Source organism: Felis catus, chromosome B1 (genome assembly GCF_018350175.1).
Source record: "Felis catus isolate Fca126 chromosome B1, F.catus_Fca126_mat1.0, whole genome shotgun sequence".
Lineage (NCBI taxonomy): Eukaryota > Metazoa > Chordata > Mammalia > Carnivora > Felidae > Felis > Felis catus.
This window is the reverse complement of record NC_058371.1, coordinates 172,417,432-172,434,219: the sequence shown is the minus strand read 5'-3', so window position 1 is coordinate 172,434,219 and position 16,788 is coordinate 172,417,432. Positions and strand designations below refer to the sequence as shown.

General features: G+C 37.0%; 1 protein-coding gene across 3 annotated transcripts in view; it reads left to right on the top strand.

Annotated features, from left to right (window-relative positions):
• WDR19 (WD repeat domain 19) overlaps positions 1–16,788 on the top strand; it is a 113,948-nt gene that overhangs the window by 29,732 nt on the left and 67,428 nt on the right. For all 3 annotated transcript variants that reach the window (XM_006931161.4, XM_003985437.5, XM_019829627.3), the window contains exons 10-14: positions 7,898–7,968; positions 8,431–8,603; positions 8,696–8,810; positions 9,659–9,765; positions 10,465–10,587. In XM_006931161.4, the coding sequence (XP_006931223.1) occupies positions 7,898–7,968; positions 8,431–8,603; positions 8,696–8,810; positions 9,659–9,765; positions 10,465–10,587 (589 nt within the window). The remainder of the gene's footprint in view (positions 1–7,897; positions 7,969–8,430; positions 8,604–8,695; positions 8,811–9,658; positions 9,766–10,464; positions 10,588–16,788) is intronic.

Here is a 16,788-nt window from a genome sequence, read left to right as displayed (position 1 = left end):
TGTGGCCTGAACCCAACTGGGTTGGTTGCCTGCTTTGGAAAAAAAAAAAAAAAAAAAATTAGCCTTCTCTATGGGACTTAGACAAGGTGCAAGAGTTTCAAACATAATCTTCAGAATGTCCAAAATAGAATCCAAAGTTGCCTGACATACAAAGAATCAAGAAAGTTTCAACTTGCTTGGAAAAGGCAATCAAAAGATGCCAGTGCCAAGAGGATGGAGGTAAAGGTAGCAGCTTTATAAAAATTGTCCAAATAAGTCCAAAAAAACCTAGCTCAGATACATCATAAACTGCTAAAAACTAAAGACAAAAAAACAGCTAAAAAACAGCATTTTAAATGACAGTGGATTTCTCACCATAAGTCATGGAGGCCAGAAGGAAGCATCACAGCTTCCTAACGGGCTGAGAGAAAAGAATTTCAGTCAGCTGAAATTCATTACCCAGTGAAAATATCTGTCAGTAATGAAGTGAAATGGAAACATTCTCAGGTGAGGAAAAATGAAGAGAATTTATTGCTAGCAGACCTGCTCTAGAAGAATTGCTGAAGGAAGTTCTTCAGATGGGACAGAACAGATGACAGCAGAGGATTTGGAACATCAAGAATGAAGGAAGAATGACAGAAATGGTAAATACGATAGATCATTTTTTTTTTTGAGACCTTTAACATACGTGCTGTTGAAAGCAAAATTATATTGTCTGATAGTATGTTCAGCATAGTAAGATGCAGTACATAAGACAACCCCAACATAAAGGGAAGAGGTTAAAGTTATATGGGATTTCTACATTATTTGAAGTGGTGAAATACTGATTCTAAAGAGACTGAAATTAAATACGTATGTTATAATCTAGAGCAACCACTAAAAAATAGGCAGAGATATATACAAAAACACAATAGGTAAATTAAAATGGAATACTGAAAAATGTTCAAATCTAAAAGTGGCAAGAAAGGACAAACAGGAACACAGGGACAAACAAAATAACAAAACAGTAGATTTAAGTTCACACAGATCAATTAACTATGTTAAACGTGTAAATGACAATGCTATTAGACATAGACTATTAGAATTCTTAAATGACCCTATTATATGTTGTAAGTAACTCACTTCAATATAATCATGTAATGAAATAACCAGGTAAAAGTGAAAGGATGGAAAAAGATCATCCAAGTGCTAACCAAAAGAAAGCTAGGTGTCTGTCTGGGTATCAAACAAAGAGCAAAGAAAATTACAGGGATGGGGAGAGAGACTGCATATTGATTAGATATAACAATGCTCAATGAGCATGCACCTAGCAACAGAGCCTCAAAATAGATGAAGTAAAAACTGGCAGAATTAAAAGGAGAAATAGACAACAATAATAGTTGAAGTCCTCAGGGTCCCACTTTCAGTAATGTATGGAACAATTAGAAGTTCAACAAGGAATTAAAAGTATCAAATTGACACCTATTAAGTAGAGCACAGTGTCAGATCATGAGCTGCCATTCAACAATACACAACAAGAAGAACGGAAATGGAGAAATTCACTATTCACAGGTCCAGGAGGAAATACCTGGCCTGTCTTGAGGGGTCTCACAGAGAGTTCAAGGCACAGTTCAGACAAAAAGAGACAACCAGGGGCGTATGCTGTTAATAGGGTTCATGGAAAAAATAGGGTTCATGAATAAACTGCTTTAGGTTTCCCAGGCTAAGTCCAAATTGGTGAACTCTAACCAAAAGAGTGGGGTAAGCCCCAGAGATCTTATCCTAGGGGAACATAAGGCACACAGGTGGTAGGAGGCAGGGGAGACTGTTGATCACAAGGGCTTTTGGGGAAGTTACATCCGGAACTTACATTTGCTTGTGACTCTGGGCTGCTACCTAGGGCATGCACTTATAAGAAGGAGGGAGGGGTGTCAATTTAAGGCCATTTGGCCAAACAGAATGGATGCTGAGGCAGCAGTACCATGGAGTAGCTTAGCTAAACTCTTAATAGATTTGGACAGCACAGTAAACCAACTAGACTTAACATACATCTGTTGGACATTACACCAACAATGGAATATATGTTTTTTCTATGCACCCATGGAACATGCACCAAGATAGTCCATATCCTGGGCCATGAAACCTCAACAAATTTATTTTATTTTGTTTTAGAGAGTGAGAACAAGAGAGTGGGTGGGGGAGCGGGTGGAGGCAGAGAGAATCTCTAGCACACTCCATGCTTAGCAGAGTCTGACATAGGGCTCAATCCCATTACCCTGGGATCCTGACCTGAGCTGAAATCAAGAGTTGACCACTCAACTAACTGAGCCACCCTGGTGCCCACAAAACCTCAAGAAATTTAAATTGAAGTCCTACAAAATGTGTTCCTTGGCTATAATATAACCACACTTGAAATGAATAATAGAAAAACAACAGGAACTTCTATGAACACTTGGAAATTAACCTACTCCAAATAAATCATGAGTATATCCTAGAGAAAATTTAAAAATACATAGAACTGAAATCTCTAATCAATAATCTAAATTCCTACTTGAAGAAACTAGAAAAAGAAGATCAAACAAAAGGCAAAGCAGAAGGAATAAAATAATAAAGAGCAGAAACTGATGACACTGAAAATAGAATTGGAAAAAACAAAAGGTGTTTTTTTAAAAAAATGATAAAAAATTGATCAGCTTCTAGCAAGAATGACAGAAATAAAGACACAAATGACCAATATCAAGAATGAAACGGGAATATCGCTACAGATCTGGAAGCCATTAAAAGGCTAATAAAGGAATACTACAGACAACTCAGAAATTTGACAAATTAGAAGACTGGAAAAATCCTTCAAAAACCACTACCAAAACTCAACCCAGATGAAACAAATAATCTGAATTAGTCCTGTAACTTTTAAAGAAATTGAATAATTTAAGCCTCCTGAAAAATCTCCAGGTTCAGATGGTTTCGCGGGAGGATTCTACCAAATTCTTTTTAAAAAAGAATTAACACCAATTTTACAAAATCTCCTCAGAAAATAAAAGAGGAGGGAACACTTCTCACCTTATTTTAAGGCCTTATACCAAAATCAAACTATACAAAGAGGAAAGAAAGAAAGAAAGAAAGAAAGAAAGAAAGAAAGAAAGAAAGAAAGAAAGAAAGAAAGAAAGAAAGAAAGAAAGAAAGAAAGAAAGAAAAGAAAAGAAAAGAAAAGAAAAGAAAAGAAAAGAAAGAAAAAACTAGAGACCAATCTCTCATGAACTTGGACAAAAAAATCTTCAACAAAACTTAACAAACTGAAGTCAGCAATATATAAAAAGAATTATACCTCATGACCAAGTGGGATGTATTCCAAGTATGCAAGCCTTATCGACATTCATAATTCAATGAAGTTACTATATCTGCACCTGAAGAAAAACCATACTATCACATCAGTTGACACACAAAAAATATTTCATAAGATCTAACACCCATTCATGATAAGAATTCTCAGTAAGTTAGGGATGGGGGGGAATTACCTCAACTTGATAAAGAATGTTTACTAAAAAGCCTAACATCATCTTTCATGGTGAAAGACTGAGTGCTTGCCTCTTGAGATTGGGAACAAGGCAAGGCTCTCCACTCCCACTACTCTAATGCAACCTAATATTAGAAGTTCTAGCCACTGCAGTTTAAGACAATAAAAGAAAAAAGCTACATCCGGATTGAAAAGAGAAAAGTAAAACCATCTCTGTTTGTAGATGAAATGATTGTGTATGTAGAAAATCTCAAGGAGTACAAACAAGGAATGCCTAGAACTAATGAGTGAGCACTGCATGGCCGTAGGATGCAAGATCAATGCACAAAAATCAGTCACATTTCTATATACTGATAACAAACCTATGGAAACCAAATTAAAAATATGTCCTTTTTACTCCAAAGAAAATGAAGTACTTAGATCTACACTTAACAAAGCATGTACAGGGTCTATGTGCTGAAAATTCCAATATGATGCTGGAAGAAATCAAGAGACCCAAAGAAATGGAGAAACGCACTGTTCATAGGTCAGAAGACTGAACATAGTGAAGATATCAGTTCTCTCCAAATTAATCTATAGATTTAATGAAATTCATATGAGAATCCCAAGGTGGTTTTTTTGTAGATATAGACAAGTTTATGCTAAAACACAGTTAATCCTTGAGCAACAGATGTTTGAACTGCTTGGATCTACTTATGTGCAGATTTATTTTTCAGTTTTTTTTTTTTGAGAGAGAAAGAGGAAGGGCAGGGAGAGAGAGAGAGAGAGAGAGAGAGAGAGAATCCCGAGAGAGAGAGAGAGAGAGAGAGAGAGAGAGAGAGAGAGAGAGAGAGAGAATCCCAAGCAGGTTCCTCACTGACAGTGCAGGTAGGTCTTGAACCCCCACAAACCATGAGATCATGAGCTGAGCTGAAGTCAAGAGTTGGACACTCAACCAACTGAACCACCCAGGCACCCCTACATGCAGATTTTTAAAAATACATACAGTACTGTAAATGTAAATTATCTTTAAGATTTTCTTAATAACATTTTCTTTTCTCTAGCTTACATTATTGTAAGAATACAGTATATATGTATATGACATACAAAATATGTGCTAATAGACTGTTTATATTATCGATAGGGCTTCCAGTCAACAGTAGGCTATTAACTTTTGGGGGAGTCAAACGTTATATGCCAATTTTCAACTGTGCAGGGTTTGGCACCCCCAACCCCCATGTTGTTTAAGAACCAATTGTATATATGCAAAATCATGGGTCCTAAAATAGCTAAAAGCAATCTTTTTTTAAAATTTTTTTTTCAATATTTATTTATTTTTGGGACAGAGAGAGAGCATGAACGGGGGAGGGGCAGAGAGAGAGGGAGACACAGAATCGGAAACAAGCTCCAGGCTCTGAGCCATCAGCCCAGAGCCTGACGCGGGGCTCGAACTCACGGACCGCAAGATCGTGACCTGACTGAAGTCGGACGCTTAACCGACTGCGCCACCCAGGCGCCCAGCAATCTTTAAAAAAAAAAAACAATAAAGGAGCACCTGGATGGCTCAGTTGGTTAAGCGTCCAACTTCAGCTCAGGTCATGATCTCATGGTTCGTGAGTTCAAGCCCCACATAGGACTCTGCACTGACAGTTTGGAGCCTGCTTTGGATTCTCTCCCTCTCTCTGCCCTTCCCCCACTCATGCTCTGTGTGTGTGTCTCTCTCTCTGTCTCTCAAAGATAAATCAACATTTAAAAAAAATTTTTGAAGAGAACAATCAAATGAGAGGAATCATCTTACCTAGTATTAAAGCTCACTTTATAGCTGCAGTAATCAAGACCATATGGTATGGGCAGAGGGAAAGACACCTAGATCAATGGAACAGTATAGAGAAGCCAGCAATAAACCCACACAAATATGCACAACTGATTCTTGACAAAAATAGAAAATTAAATAGAATTAAAATTGCCTTTCCAAGAAATGGTGCCCAAGCAACCGGATATCCATATGGAAAAAACCTGGAAAACAAACTTCACACCTTAATCAAAAGTTAATTCAGTGGGTCGTGGATTTAAATTTAAAATGCAAAACTATAGCATTTTTAGATAAAAACAGGAAATCTTCTAGGTCTAGGCAAAGAGTTCTTGGTTTTAAAACCAAAAACATGATCTGTATAAGGAAATATTGGAAAATTAGACTTGCTCAAAACTAAAAAATTTTACCCCATGAAAGATTCTGTTAAGAGAATGAAAGATAAACAGCACAATGAGAAAGAATATTCACAAACCACATATCCAACAAAGGACTAGTATCTAGAATGCATAAAGGGCCCTCTCAAAACTCAAAAAAACCAAACAATCCAATTAGAAAATCGGCAAAAGACATACATTTCAGCAAAGAAGATATATAGATGGTAAACACATGAAAAGATGTTTGACATCATTAGCCATTCCAGAAATGCAAATTCAGACCACAATGAGATATTACTATGCATCTATTAGAATGGCTAGAATTAAAAATAGTTATAACATCAAGTGCTGGAAAGGATGAGGAGAAGCTAAATCACTCAAACCTTGCCGGTAGGAGTGTAAAATGGTACAGCTACATTGGAAAACAGTTTGGTAGTTTTTTTTTTTTTTTAATTTTATTCATTTTTGAGAGAGAGAGAGATCATGGGTAGGGGTGGCACAGAGAGAGGGGGACAGAGGATCTGAAGCAGGCTCTACACGGACAACAGAGCCCAATGCAGGGCTTGAACCCATGAACCATGAGATCACGACCTGAGCTGATGTCAAACGCTCAACCCAGTGAGCCACCCAGGTGCCCTAGTTTGGCAGTTTCTTAAAACAACAACAACAACAACAAAAACTGAACATGTACTTACCGTTTGACCCAGGAATTTCACTCCTGGCCATTTTTCTCAGGCACATGAAAATTTATATTCACAGAAAAACCTGAATATGAATGTTTATAGCAGCTTTATTTGTAATAGTCAAAAATTAGAAACCATCCAGATGTCCTTCAGTGGGTGAGTGGTTAAACTAGTATATCCACATCATGGAATACTACTCAGCCATAAAAAGGAACACACTATTGATACACACAACAACTGATGTGAACCTCCAGAGAAGTACACTGAATGAAAAGTGCCATTCACAAAATGTCACATACTGTGTGATTCCATTTATGTAATCCTGTTGAAATGATAAAGTTATAGAAATGGAGAACAGATTAGTGGTGACCAGGGCTTAGGAATGCATCTGGGGTGGAGAGGAAGGAGGTTAAGTGCATATATAAAAGGGCAACACAAGGATCCTTGTTGTGATTGAACTATTCTATATCCTGACTGTGGTCGTGGATCTCAGCAATCTCGCATGTGATAAAATCGCATGGAACGAAATACAAACACATGCATACATACACATGCACACACAAAATGAATACAGGTAAAACCTGGGACATCTGAAAGAGGTTATATCAATGTCATTATTTGACTATATTATCCTGTAGATTTTCAAGATATTAACATGTAAGGAAAGGTGGAGGGTATAGACAATCTCTGCATATACAATCTCCATATTCTCTCTTACAACTGCATGTGGATCTACAATTATATCAAAATAAAAAGTTAAATGAAAACAAGGAAGTAATATATATAAAGGGAAAACCCTAGAAGGGCGGAAGGGAGGAGAGAGGAAAGGAGACAAAGAGGAAAGAAATCTTACAACCATTGTGTCCCAACACTGTGCTATGCAACTTTCATTGGCATGAACTGACCTATCTTCTCTGTAACCCTATGAAGTAATATGCCTGCAGTTTTTCATTAGTATTTTTTAAATGTTTATCTTTGAGAGAGAGAGAGTGGGGAGGGGCAGAGAGAGAGACATACACACACACACAATCCGAAGCAGGCTCCAAGCTCCAAGCTATCAGCACAGAGCCCAATGCGGGGCTTGAACTCACGAACTGCAAGATCATGAGAACCACCCAGGAGCCCAATATGCCTGCAGTTTTTCAGAGCTTTCAACCTATGCCTTGTGATTCCAGATAAATGGTCTTTCTGTTATACCTCATTTCTCTTTGTATGAAAGAACTCAGAGTGGTCGGAGGAGCACACAGATAAGAGAAACCTTTTACTTCTTAAATAATTAATGCTACTCAGAAGAAAGTTTCCCTACACAAAGTTTTCTTCAGGGCAACTTAAACCTCCTTGTTCCTAAAACTATAGATCAGAGAATGCAGCCGGGCACAACCACCACCCCACAAAGAAAATTTTTTTAAGATAAAATGTAATTATAGAAATTCTATTTTCTTACCTTGACCCAAATGATTATCCTATACAGGCCCCTTTGGAAAACACTGACCTGTTCTGTAGCCTACACTTTTTCATGAACTGAAACAATTTTGCTTAACGCTTATATTTATATACATATTTTTTCATTTTTCAGCATTAAAATTCATGACTTGGCAGAATTAAAAGATATGTATGCTATAATCAACCTGGATGATGAAAATAAAGGTACTGGTTTTTCTGAAGCAGAGTGACATTTTATTATTGCAATGACAGAGTAGTGTGTTTACTATTATATGATTTGCATTCATTGTGGGAGGAATAAAATTAACACCCTTCATTAGAGTTTGCTAAAATAACCCTAACTCTAACCTCCATTAGGTTTCCCTAAAAGAACCTACTCCTCTACAAAGCTGTAAATCCACTTTCATCTAAAGATTTATAGTCAGTTTAATCCCAATTTCAGTTATAAAATCTAAATTCTGACATACTTTCTCTTTGAGCCACTACTGAATGAATCAATGCTCATGCTCACATGCCTGTCCATAGTGAAGTTTTAGTCTGTATAGACCATTAAAGAAAACACTTGAAGATTTTTTTTTGTCTCTGTAGTTTAAAATAAAAATATTCATTTGCCCGCAACAGTATTATTTGTTCTTGACTACTCCTTTATTCTGTCACTTACTTCAGGGTTGGGCACCTTATCCTGGACAGATGATGGCCAGTTGCTGGCACTGTCTACCCAGAGGGGCTCACTGCACGTCTTCCTGACCAAGCTTCCCATCCTCGGGGGTGCCTGCAGCACAAGGATTGCGTATCTCACCTCTCTCCTTGAAGTCACTGTGGCCAACCCTGTAGAAGGAGTATGAAAATAGTGTTCCTTTGATTCTATTTATCAGTAAAACCAAAACGGTTGTAGCAGTTGACTTGCTACTCTTACTCTTCTGTGTTCTAGGAGCTGCCAATCACAGTGTCTGTTGATGTGGAACCCAACTTTGTAGCCGTAGGGCTCTATCACCTGGCCGTGGGAATGAATAATCGAGCTTGGTTTTATGTCCTTGGAGAAAATGGCAAGTATCAATCCAGTTGTCGTTTTCTTAACCAGCATGTAATTTCTGTTATTATTTGGGAAATGCTGAAAGTTTCTTTTAAGACCAGGTCTTTCACTCTTTGTCTTCAGATGCCTCTTTCTTAGCTTAAATGGTTACGTGAGTCCTCTAAAAACTTGGCATAATTTTTGGAAGGATTTTATCCTTTACCTTTGCAGTGAACACAGCATTGGTATAGTGGGCAGAGTATGACCTTTAGAATTAGGCCCCGAGTTCAAATTCCCCTTCTGCTCCTTGTAGCTGGGTGACTGTAGACAAATTATCTACCCCTCTGAGCCTTGTTTTGGAAGACTTCGTCTGGAAAATGAGGATTCTTCTACTTGTAAGGGGTCATGAGCAAAACTAAATCAAGTAACGTGTGATCCACCTTTGCACAATGACTTTCTTTGGCACTTTCTTGGGTAGGCTAGTGGTTGGGTCCCTTCCGCCTCCTTTTATCCATGAAGTAATGACCACTAGCACCTGAAGGGAGCCTTGCTTTTTCTTCTCCCCTTTGGGGGTCAGATCTCCCTCAGGAGTAGAGTGAGCCTGAGAATTATCCCCCAATAGAGTACACCATTAAGCTTATTGTCACGAAAGTGTAATTTTTCATTGTTTTATGTGTGATTTTATTTTCTCTTACTTGGTTTCACATGCACCACTATGGAATTCCTGAAGGCAAATCTATATGACAACTAAGATTGTCTTTAGAACGGCCAAAATACAAATTTTTGGTTCAGAATGCCCTTAAAAACACACATGTAAAAATTATTTGCAAATCTTTATGTAGTTTCATTTATATATTAATGTGTGTGTGTTTATTGCTACAGCTGTTAAAAAATTGAAAGATGTGGAATATCTGGGGACGGTATCCAGTGTTTGCCTTCATTCTGACTATGCTGCTGCACTTTTTGAAGGCAAAGTCCAGTTGCACTTGGTAAGTGTAATTTTGATGTCCCAGAGCCCTCAGGACTAGTGATGACTCAGTTTAAATGATGATGATGATCAGCCTAATGTCATATTATCAAGAACTTTGGTCAGAAAGCTAGAAAGCCAGGTGTGCATAAGGGACTAACAGAACTCTTTACCCCTTCTGCATGAGATGTTCAGTTAACTTTCTTGCTCTGTTTCCAAGAAACCCAACAAAATATCCACTGTGCTACTCACAACACTGCCGCAGCCAAGTAGATCCTGTTGGTAGACTGCATCTAGTGGGAAATTAAAAACTGATGGGCATGTTATATGCCTGGTCTTCCTGGAATGAATTGACTTCTGTATTTGGGCATGTCGCTAGGGGGGATCCTTGAAACGAAGCCCATTGTTCAAAAGACATTGGGTCCCAAAATGTGGTCCCTAAACAAGGGCCTCTCTTACATCTATTTCATGCCTCTTTGCTTCTGGGAAACCAAAGAGAGTAGCTATTACCACTGCAGGGCCTGCTGCAAAAACCATTCCCCTAAAAGGGGTTGTTTAATGCTGCCCTGCCAGGTTGTTCCTGTCTGATGTCTTTCTCAGTAGACATTCAGTAGTCTGAACGTTTAATCGAACTTAGGAAGACTCTCTCCTATCTCCCTAGATTGTTACAGGCCAGGTTTAGTCAAATACACCTATAAGCTATTATTCTTTTGTATTTTAGATAGAAAGTGAAATCCTGGATGCTCAAGAAGAACGTGAGACTCGACTCTTCCCGGCAGTGGATGATAAGTGCCGTATTTTATGCCATGCCTTAACTGGTGATTTCCTCATCTATGGTACAGATGTACGTAGTGGCTTCTTTGATACAGAACATAGGGGAATTTTTAATTGTTATTTTGTAATATGCATGTATATTGTGTATGTTACATTATATTGTTATTTACAGTAGGTAGACATGTACAGCAAATAGGTGGCATGATTTGCTATCAAGTTGCTTTTGTGATTATAAGCAATTCTGATGGCAGAGTAAAAAGAGCAGACTTTGGAGCCTGGAAAGTCTGGGCTCACATGCCAGTTCTATTACTTGCTAGGTGGTACTTAACCCCCCCAAGCCTCAGTTTCCTTATCTGGATGCTTTAAGGATTTAATGTGGTGATGAACATAAGACACCTCATTACGCTTTAGATCTTCACTGCCTATATTTAGTAGGCATTTAATAAGTAGTAAAATTAATTGTGTATTGAGAATCCCACTTTAACTGTCTCGTCTTTTGAACCACTAGTACCCTACTCCTCTAAATATTACATTAGTCACATGGACATAAAACACAGTAATAGCACTTCATATTTGTACAAATATAGGTTTCAAAGATTTTTCAAAACCTATCATATTGGTTATCTTGTTCAATCTCTAAAATAATTTAGTAAAGGTGGTAGGAAGGGCAGTTTTCCACATTAATTAGAAAAGCAATTCACTGTTTTAAATGTTTCATTTTCTCACATTGAACTGTTCTTTAAAAAAGAGCATGTCTTAAAACACACTATTGCCATAAGGGAGACTCTAAGTTTGACCTAAAATGATCAGTCTTTTTAGTAATATACACCAGTGGGGTAGGCCTCATGTGTCAGGTAAAGTGGCAAGGGAAATGGTAAATAATAGTAAATATAATACATTTGTATGATACATGACAGTTTATAAAGCCCCGATCTCACTTATTTTATCTCATTAGTTTTCTAAAATAAGCAGAGAAGTTTTAGAGATGAGGACACTGAACTTTAAGAGGTTAGTAAGTTTGTGATAGACGTGGAACGTGAACAGTATCTCCTGATGTAAAATCTACTCTTTCCACTATGCCACATGGCATTCTGAAGTAACTCAGGGTGGTGGTCTGACATTAAGTCAGCATTTATCTCAATCTTTCTTGAGTGATTCTGACTACGTCATGTTTTTTAAAGTTTTATCGAGGTATGATTGATAGACAACAAACTGCACTATTTAAAGGCTACAATTTGAGGGGCGCCTGGCTGGTTTAGTCGGTTAAGCGTTCAACTTCCGCTCTGGTCATGACCTCGCGGTTCGTGAGTTTGAGCCCCGCATTGGTCTCCGTGCTGACAGCTCAGAGCCTGGAGCCTGTTTCAGATTCTGTGTCTCCCTCTCTCACTGCCCCTTCCCCACTCATACTCTCTCTCTGGCTCAAAAATGAATTAAAACATTAAAAAATTTTAAACCACAATTTGATAAGTTTTGACATGTAGTTACCTGTGAAACACCATCAATTCAGTCAAACTAGTGAACACATCCATCACCCCCAAAAGTTTTCTCACACCCCTTTATGATTCTTCCTTCTTGTCCCACCACATTGATTGCTGTCTGTCACTATAGATGAGTTTCTGTTTTCTAGAGTTTTATGTAAATGGAATCATACAGTATGTACTCCTTTCTATCTGCCTTCTTTTATTCAGTACCATTATTTTGAGATTCATTTCCTACTGTGTGTGTCAATTGTTGATTCCTTTTTCTTGCTGGAGTGGTGTTTCATAGTATGCATTTATTATAATTGGCTTACTCAAGAACCTAAGGATGGATATTGGGGCTGTTTCTAGTTTGGGGTTGTTTCCAGCCTGGACTGTTTCCAGTATGGGGTCTTCACAAATAAAGCTGCTGTAAACATTCATGTTCAAGTCTTTGCGTGGACACATGCTTTCTTTTCTCTTCCATAAATACCTAAGAAGTAGAATGGCTACATTATATGGCATGTGTGTGTTTAAGTTTTTAAGAAACTGACAGTCTGTTCTCTAAATTGAGTGTACCATTTTACATTCCCATCAACAGTATGTGAGTATTCCTATTCCTCTACATCCTCACTGACATTTGACATGGTCAGTCTTTTTAATTTTAGCCACTCTTAAGTGTATCTTAAGTGAAATCTCATTGTGACTTTAATTTGCATTTCTCTAATGGATTAATGTGGAGCATCTTTTCATGTGCTTGTTTGCTTTCTGTGTATCTTTGGTGAAATGTCTGTTCAAATTTCTTTGGCTATTTCCTAATTGGGTTGTGTTCTTATTATTGATTTTTGAGTGTTTTTTTTTTATTCTGGATTTAAGTCCTTTATCAGATATATACTTTGCAAGTATTTTCTCTCATTGCATGAGTTTTCTTTTCTTTCTCTTACCAGTGTCTTTCAAAGAGAAAAAATGTTTTGATTTTGATGAAGTCCAACATGAAAATTTTTTTTTTTTATAGATTGTGCTTTTGGTGTCCTATCTGAGTAATCTTTGCCTAACCCAAGGTCATAAGGTTTTTCTACTATGTTTTCTTCTGTAAGTTTTATAGCTTTATGTTTTATATTTGGTTCTGCAATCCATTTTGAATTAATTTGTTTATACTGTAAGGTATAGTATAGATCAAAGTTCATTTTTTGTTTATAGATATTCCAATTGTTCCAGCACCATTTGTTGAAAAGACTGTCCTTCCTCCACTGAATCATCTTTGTGCTTTTGTCACAAATCAGTTGTCCATAGGGGCGCCTGGGTGGCTCAGTCGGTTAAGTGGCCAACTTCAGCTCAGGTCATGATCTCATAGTTGGTGAGTTCAAGCCCTGCGTCAGGGTCTGTGCTGACAGCTCAGAGCCTGGAGCCTGTTTCCGATTCTGTGTCTCACTCGCTTTCTGCCCCTCCCACACCTCTCTCTCAAAAATAATAAATAAACATTTTTAAAAAATCAATTATCCATAAATAAGTGGGTCTTTCTGGAATTGCTCATTCCATTGATCTGTGTGTCTATCTTTATAAGAGTATCATGCTGTTTTAATTGCTGTAACTTTATAATAAGTCCTAAAATCAGGTAGTGTTAGCCCTCCAACTTTGTGTTTGTTTTTCAAAGTTGTTTTGGCTATTTTCAGTACTTTGCATCCCCATTTGAATTTTATGATAAGCTTGTTAATTTTTACAAAAAGGCTGCTGGGAATTTTAATGGTATCATGTTGAACTTACAGATCAGTTGCCATCTACTCACCAATGAGCAAGGTATATATTTCCATTTCTTTAGGTTTTCTTTATCTTAGTGTTTTCAAGTTTTCTGTGTACCAATACCCCTTTTATCAGATTAATACCTAAGTATTTCATATTTTTGTATTTTAGCATTTTTCATTTTTTTAATACATAGTATTACATTTTAGTTTTTAATTTCTGAATGTTCATTGGTAGCATATAGAAGTGCAACTGATTTTTGTGTATTATCCCTGTATACTGCAGCCTGGCTAGATTCACTTAGTAGTTCTAGTAGTTTTTTGTAAATTCCACTGGATTTTCTATATAGATGATCATGTCATCTCTGAGTAAAGGTAGTTTTACTTCTTTTCCAATCTGGATGCCTTTTATTCCAATTCATTGTTGAATAGGAATGGTGAGAGTGGTATCTTCATCTTGTTCTTGACCATTACATATGATTTTAGCTACAGATCTTTTGTAGATGCCCGTTAACAGGTTGTGTGTATACTACAAAACCTAAAAACCACTAAAATAACAAAGTTGTAACTAAGAAGTCAACAAATTAGATAAAATCAAATAATAAAAAATACACAGTTATATTGAACCCATTAAGCTATCCTAGCATTGGTGTTCTTCAAATAATTTTGTTATTTTTTCTTTGTTTCATATTGGATGGTTTCTACTGCTGTATTTCAAGGTCATTAGCCTTTTCTTCTGTAGTGTCTAATCTGTCATTAGTCTCATCCAATGTATTTTTCAATTCACATGTGGTATTTTCATCTGTAGAAGATATGTTTCTTTTTTTTAGTCTTCCATGTCTCCACTTAACTTTTTAAACATGAAATATAGTTTTAAAAAAATTTCATGTTTTAATGACCTTATCTGCTAATTCTAATATCTGTGTCAGGTTTTATTGATTAATTACTCTCTTTATTATGGTTCATGTGTTTCTGTGTTTTTGCATACTGGTAATTTTACCTTTTGGGGTGCTAGATATTTTTGTATTTCTAAAAATATTCTTGAACTTTGCTCTGGGATGCAGTTAATTGACTTAGAAACAGTTTGGCCCTTTTGAGTCTTGGTTTTATAATTTCTTAGGCAGATGTGAAACAGTGCTCAGTCTATAGCTAATTATTTCTCACTTTTGATCTTTCCGTATTCTGTACCCAGTGCCCTGTGAGCTATGATCTTTTTTTTCCAATCTGACTATTGGAAACAGTCACTATTCCCAGTTCTGTTCCCTCTAATCGCTTTGGATGGTTCTTTCCATGGCCTTGTAGTTTTTTCACATGCATGCAGTCATTGCTACCAGCTGAGGACTCACGGTGGACCCCCTGCAGCTCTCCAAGCTTCTTTGTCTCTTGTCCTCTGCCCTGCAAAGTCCAGCCACCTGTGCTCCCTGGACTCTCAGCTCCATATCCTTAACTCAGGGAGCCCTGCCCTGCCTGCATCCTCCTCCCTTTGCCATGCCTTGAAAACTTGCAAAGCAAAAGCTGGAGCAATCATAGGGCTCACCTGGTTTGCTTCCAAAATCTCAGGCATCACTGTTCTTTGTTGCCTCATTCCAATATGTTGACAATTGTTTTTTCATGATTTTGTCTGTTCTTTTTGGTTGTTTGGGTGGGAAAGTTAAATCCAGTTTGTTACTCTGTCTTGGCCTGAATAGAAGTCCAAGATGTTATGTGTTTTTATTTTAATTAAACTTTTTATTTTGAGATCATTGTAGATTCACAGGCAGTTGTAGGAAACAATACAAAGAGATCCCATGCAAGAAGCAAAACAGGGAGATCCAATATACTCTTTTCCTAGTTTCCCCCAATGGTAACATGTTATATATTATAACCAGGATATTAACATTGATAATCAAGATACAGAATAATTCTATCGCCAGGAGGATCCGTGTCTATTTTATAGACACATCCACTTCCCTTCTGCTTTCACCCCCATCTTAATCCCTGGTAACAAAGTTACAGTTGACCTTGAACAACAGGAGTTTGAACTGTACAGGTCTACTTATATGTGGATTTTTTTTCCGATAAATTCAGTATAGTACTGTAAATGTATTCTTAAGGTTTTTGTAGTATGTTCTCTAGCTTTATTGGAAGAATTCAGTATATAAGACATTTAACATACAAAATATGTGTTAATCAACTGTTGTGTTATTGGTAAAGCTTCCAGTCAACAGTAGGCTATTAGTAATTTTGGGGGGGGGGAGTCAAAAGTTATATGTGGATTTTTGACTATGGGGGTGGTCAGTACCCATAACCCCTGTGTTGTTCAAGGGTCAACTGTAATCTGTTCTACATTTCTATAATTTGTCATTTGATTCATTTGAGTCATTGTGTGCATGAATAATTTTTTTCCTTTTTATTGCTGAGTAGCATTCTATGATATGGATGTACCAGTTTGTTTAAGGATTCACCAACTGAAGGACATCTGAATTAGTTCCAGTTTTTGAATATTGCAAATAAAGCTTCTATAAGCATTCACATACAGGTTTTTATGTGAACCAGTTTTCACTTCTGAGTAAATGTGAAGTTAACACTCTCATCCACTATAATGGCTATAATCAAAAAGTCGGATAATAACAAGTGTTGGGAGAGATGGAGAGGAATTAGAACTCTTATACACTGCTGGTGGGGATGTAAAATGGTGCAGCTGCTTGGGAAAATACTCTGGCAGTTCTGTAAGAGATTAAACAGAGTTATCTTATGACCCAGGAATTGCACTCCTATGTATATGCCCAAGAGAAATGAAGATATATGTCCACATAAAACTTGTATACCAATGTTCATAGCAACATTATTTATAATAATCAAAAGATGGAAACAACCCAAATGTCCATCAACTGATAAATGAACATATAGCTTATCCATACGATAGAATATTATTTGGCAATAAAAAGGAATAAAATACTGATACCTACTACAAAGTAGATGAACCTAGAAAACATCATGTTAAGTAAAAGACAGCAGTCACAAAAGACCACATATTGTATGATACTGTGTATGTGACATGTCCAGAATAGACAAATCTAGTGATAGAAAGTAGAT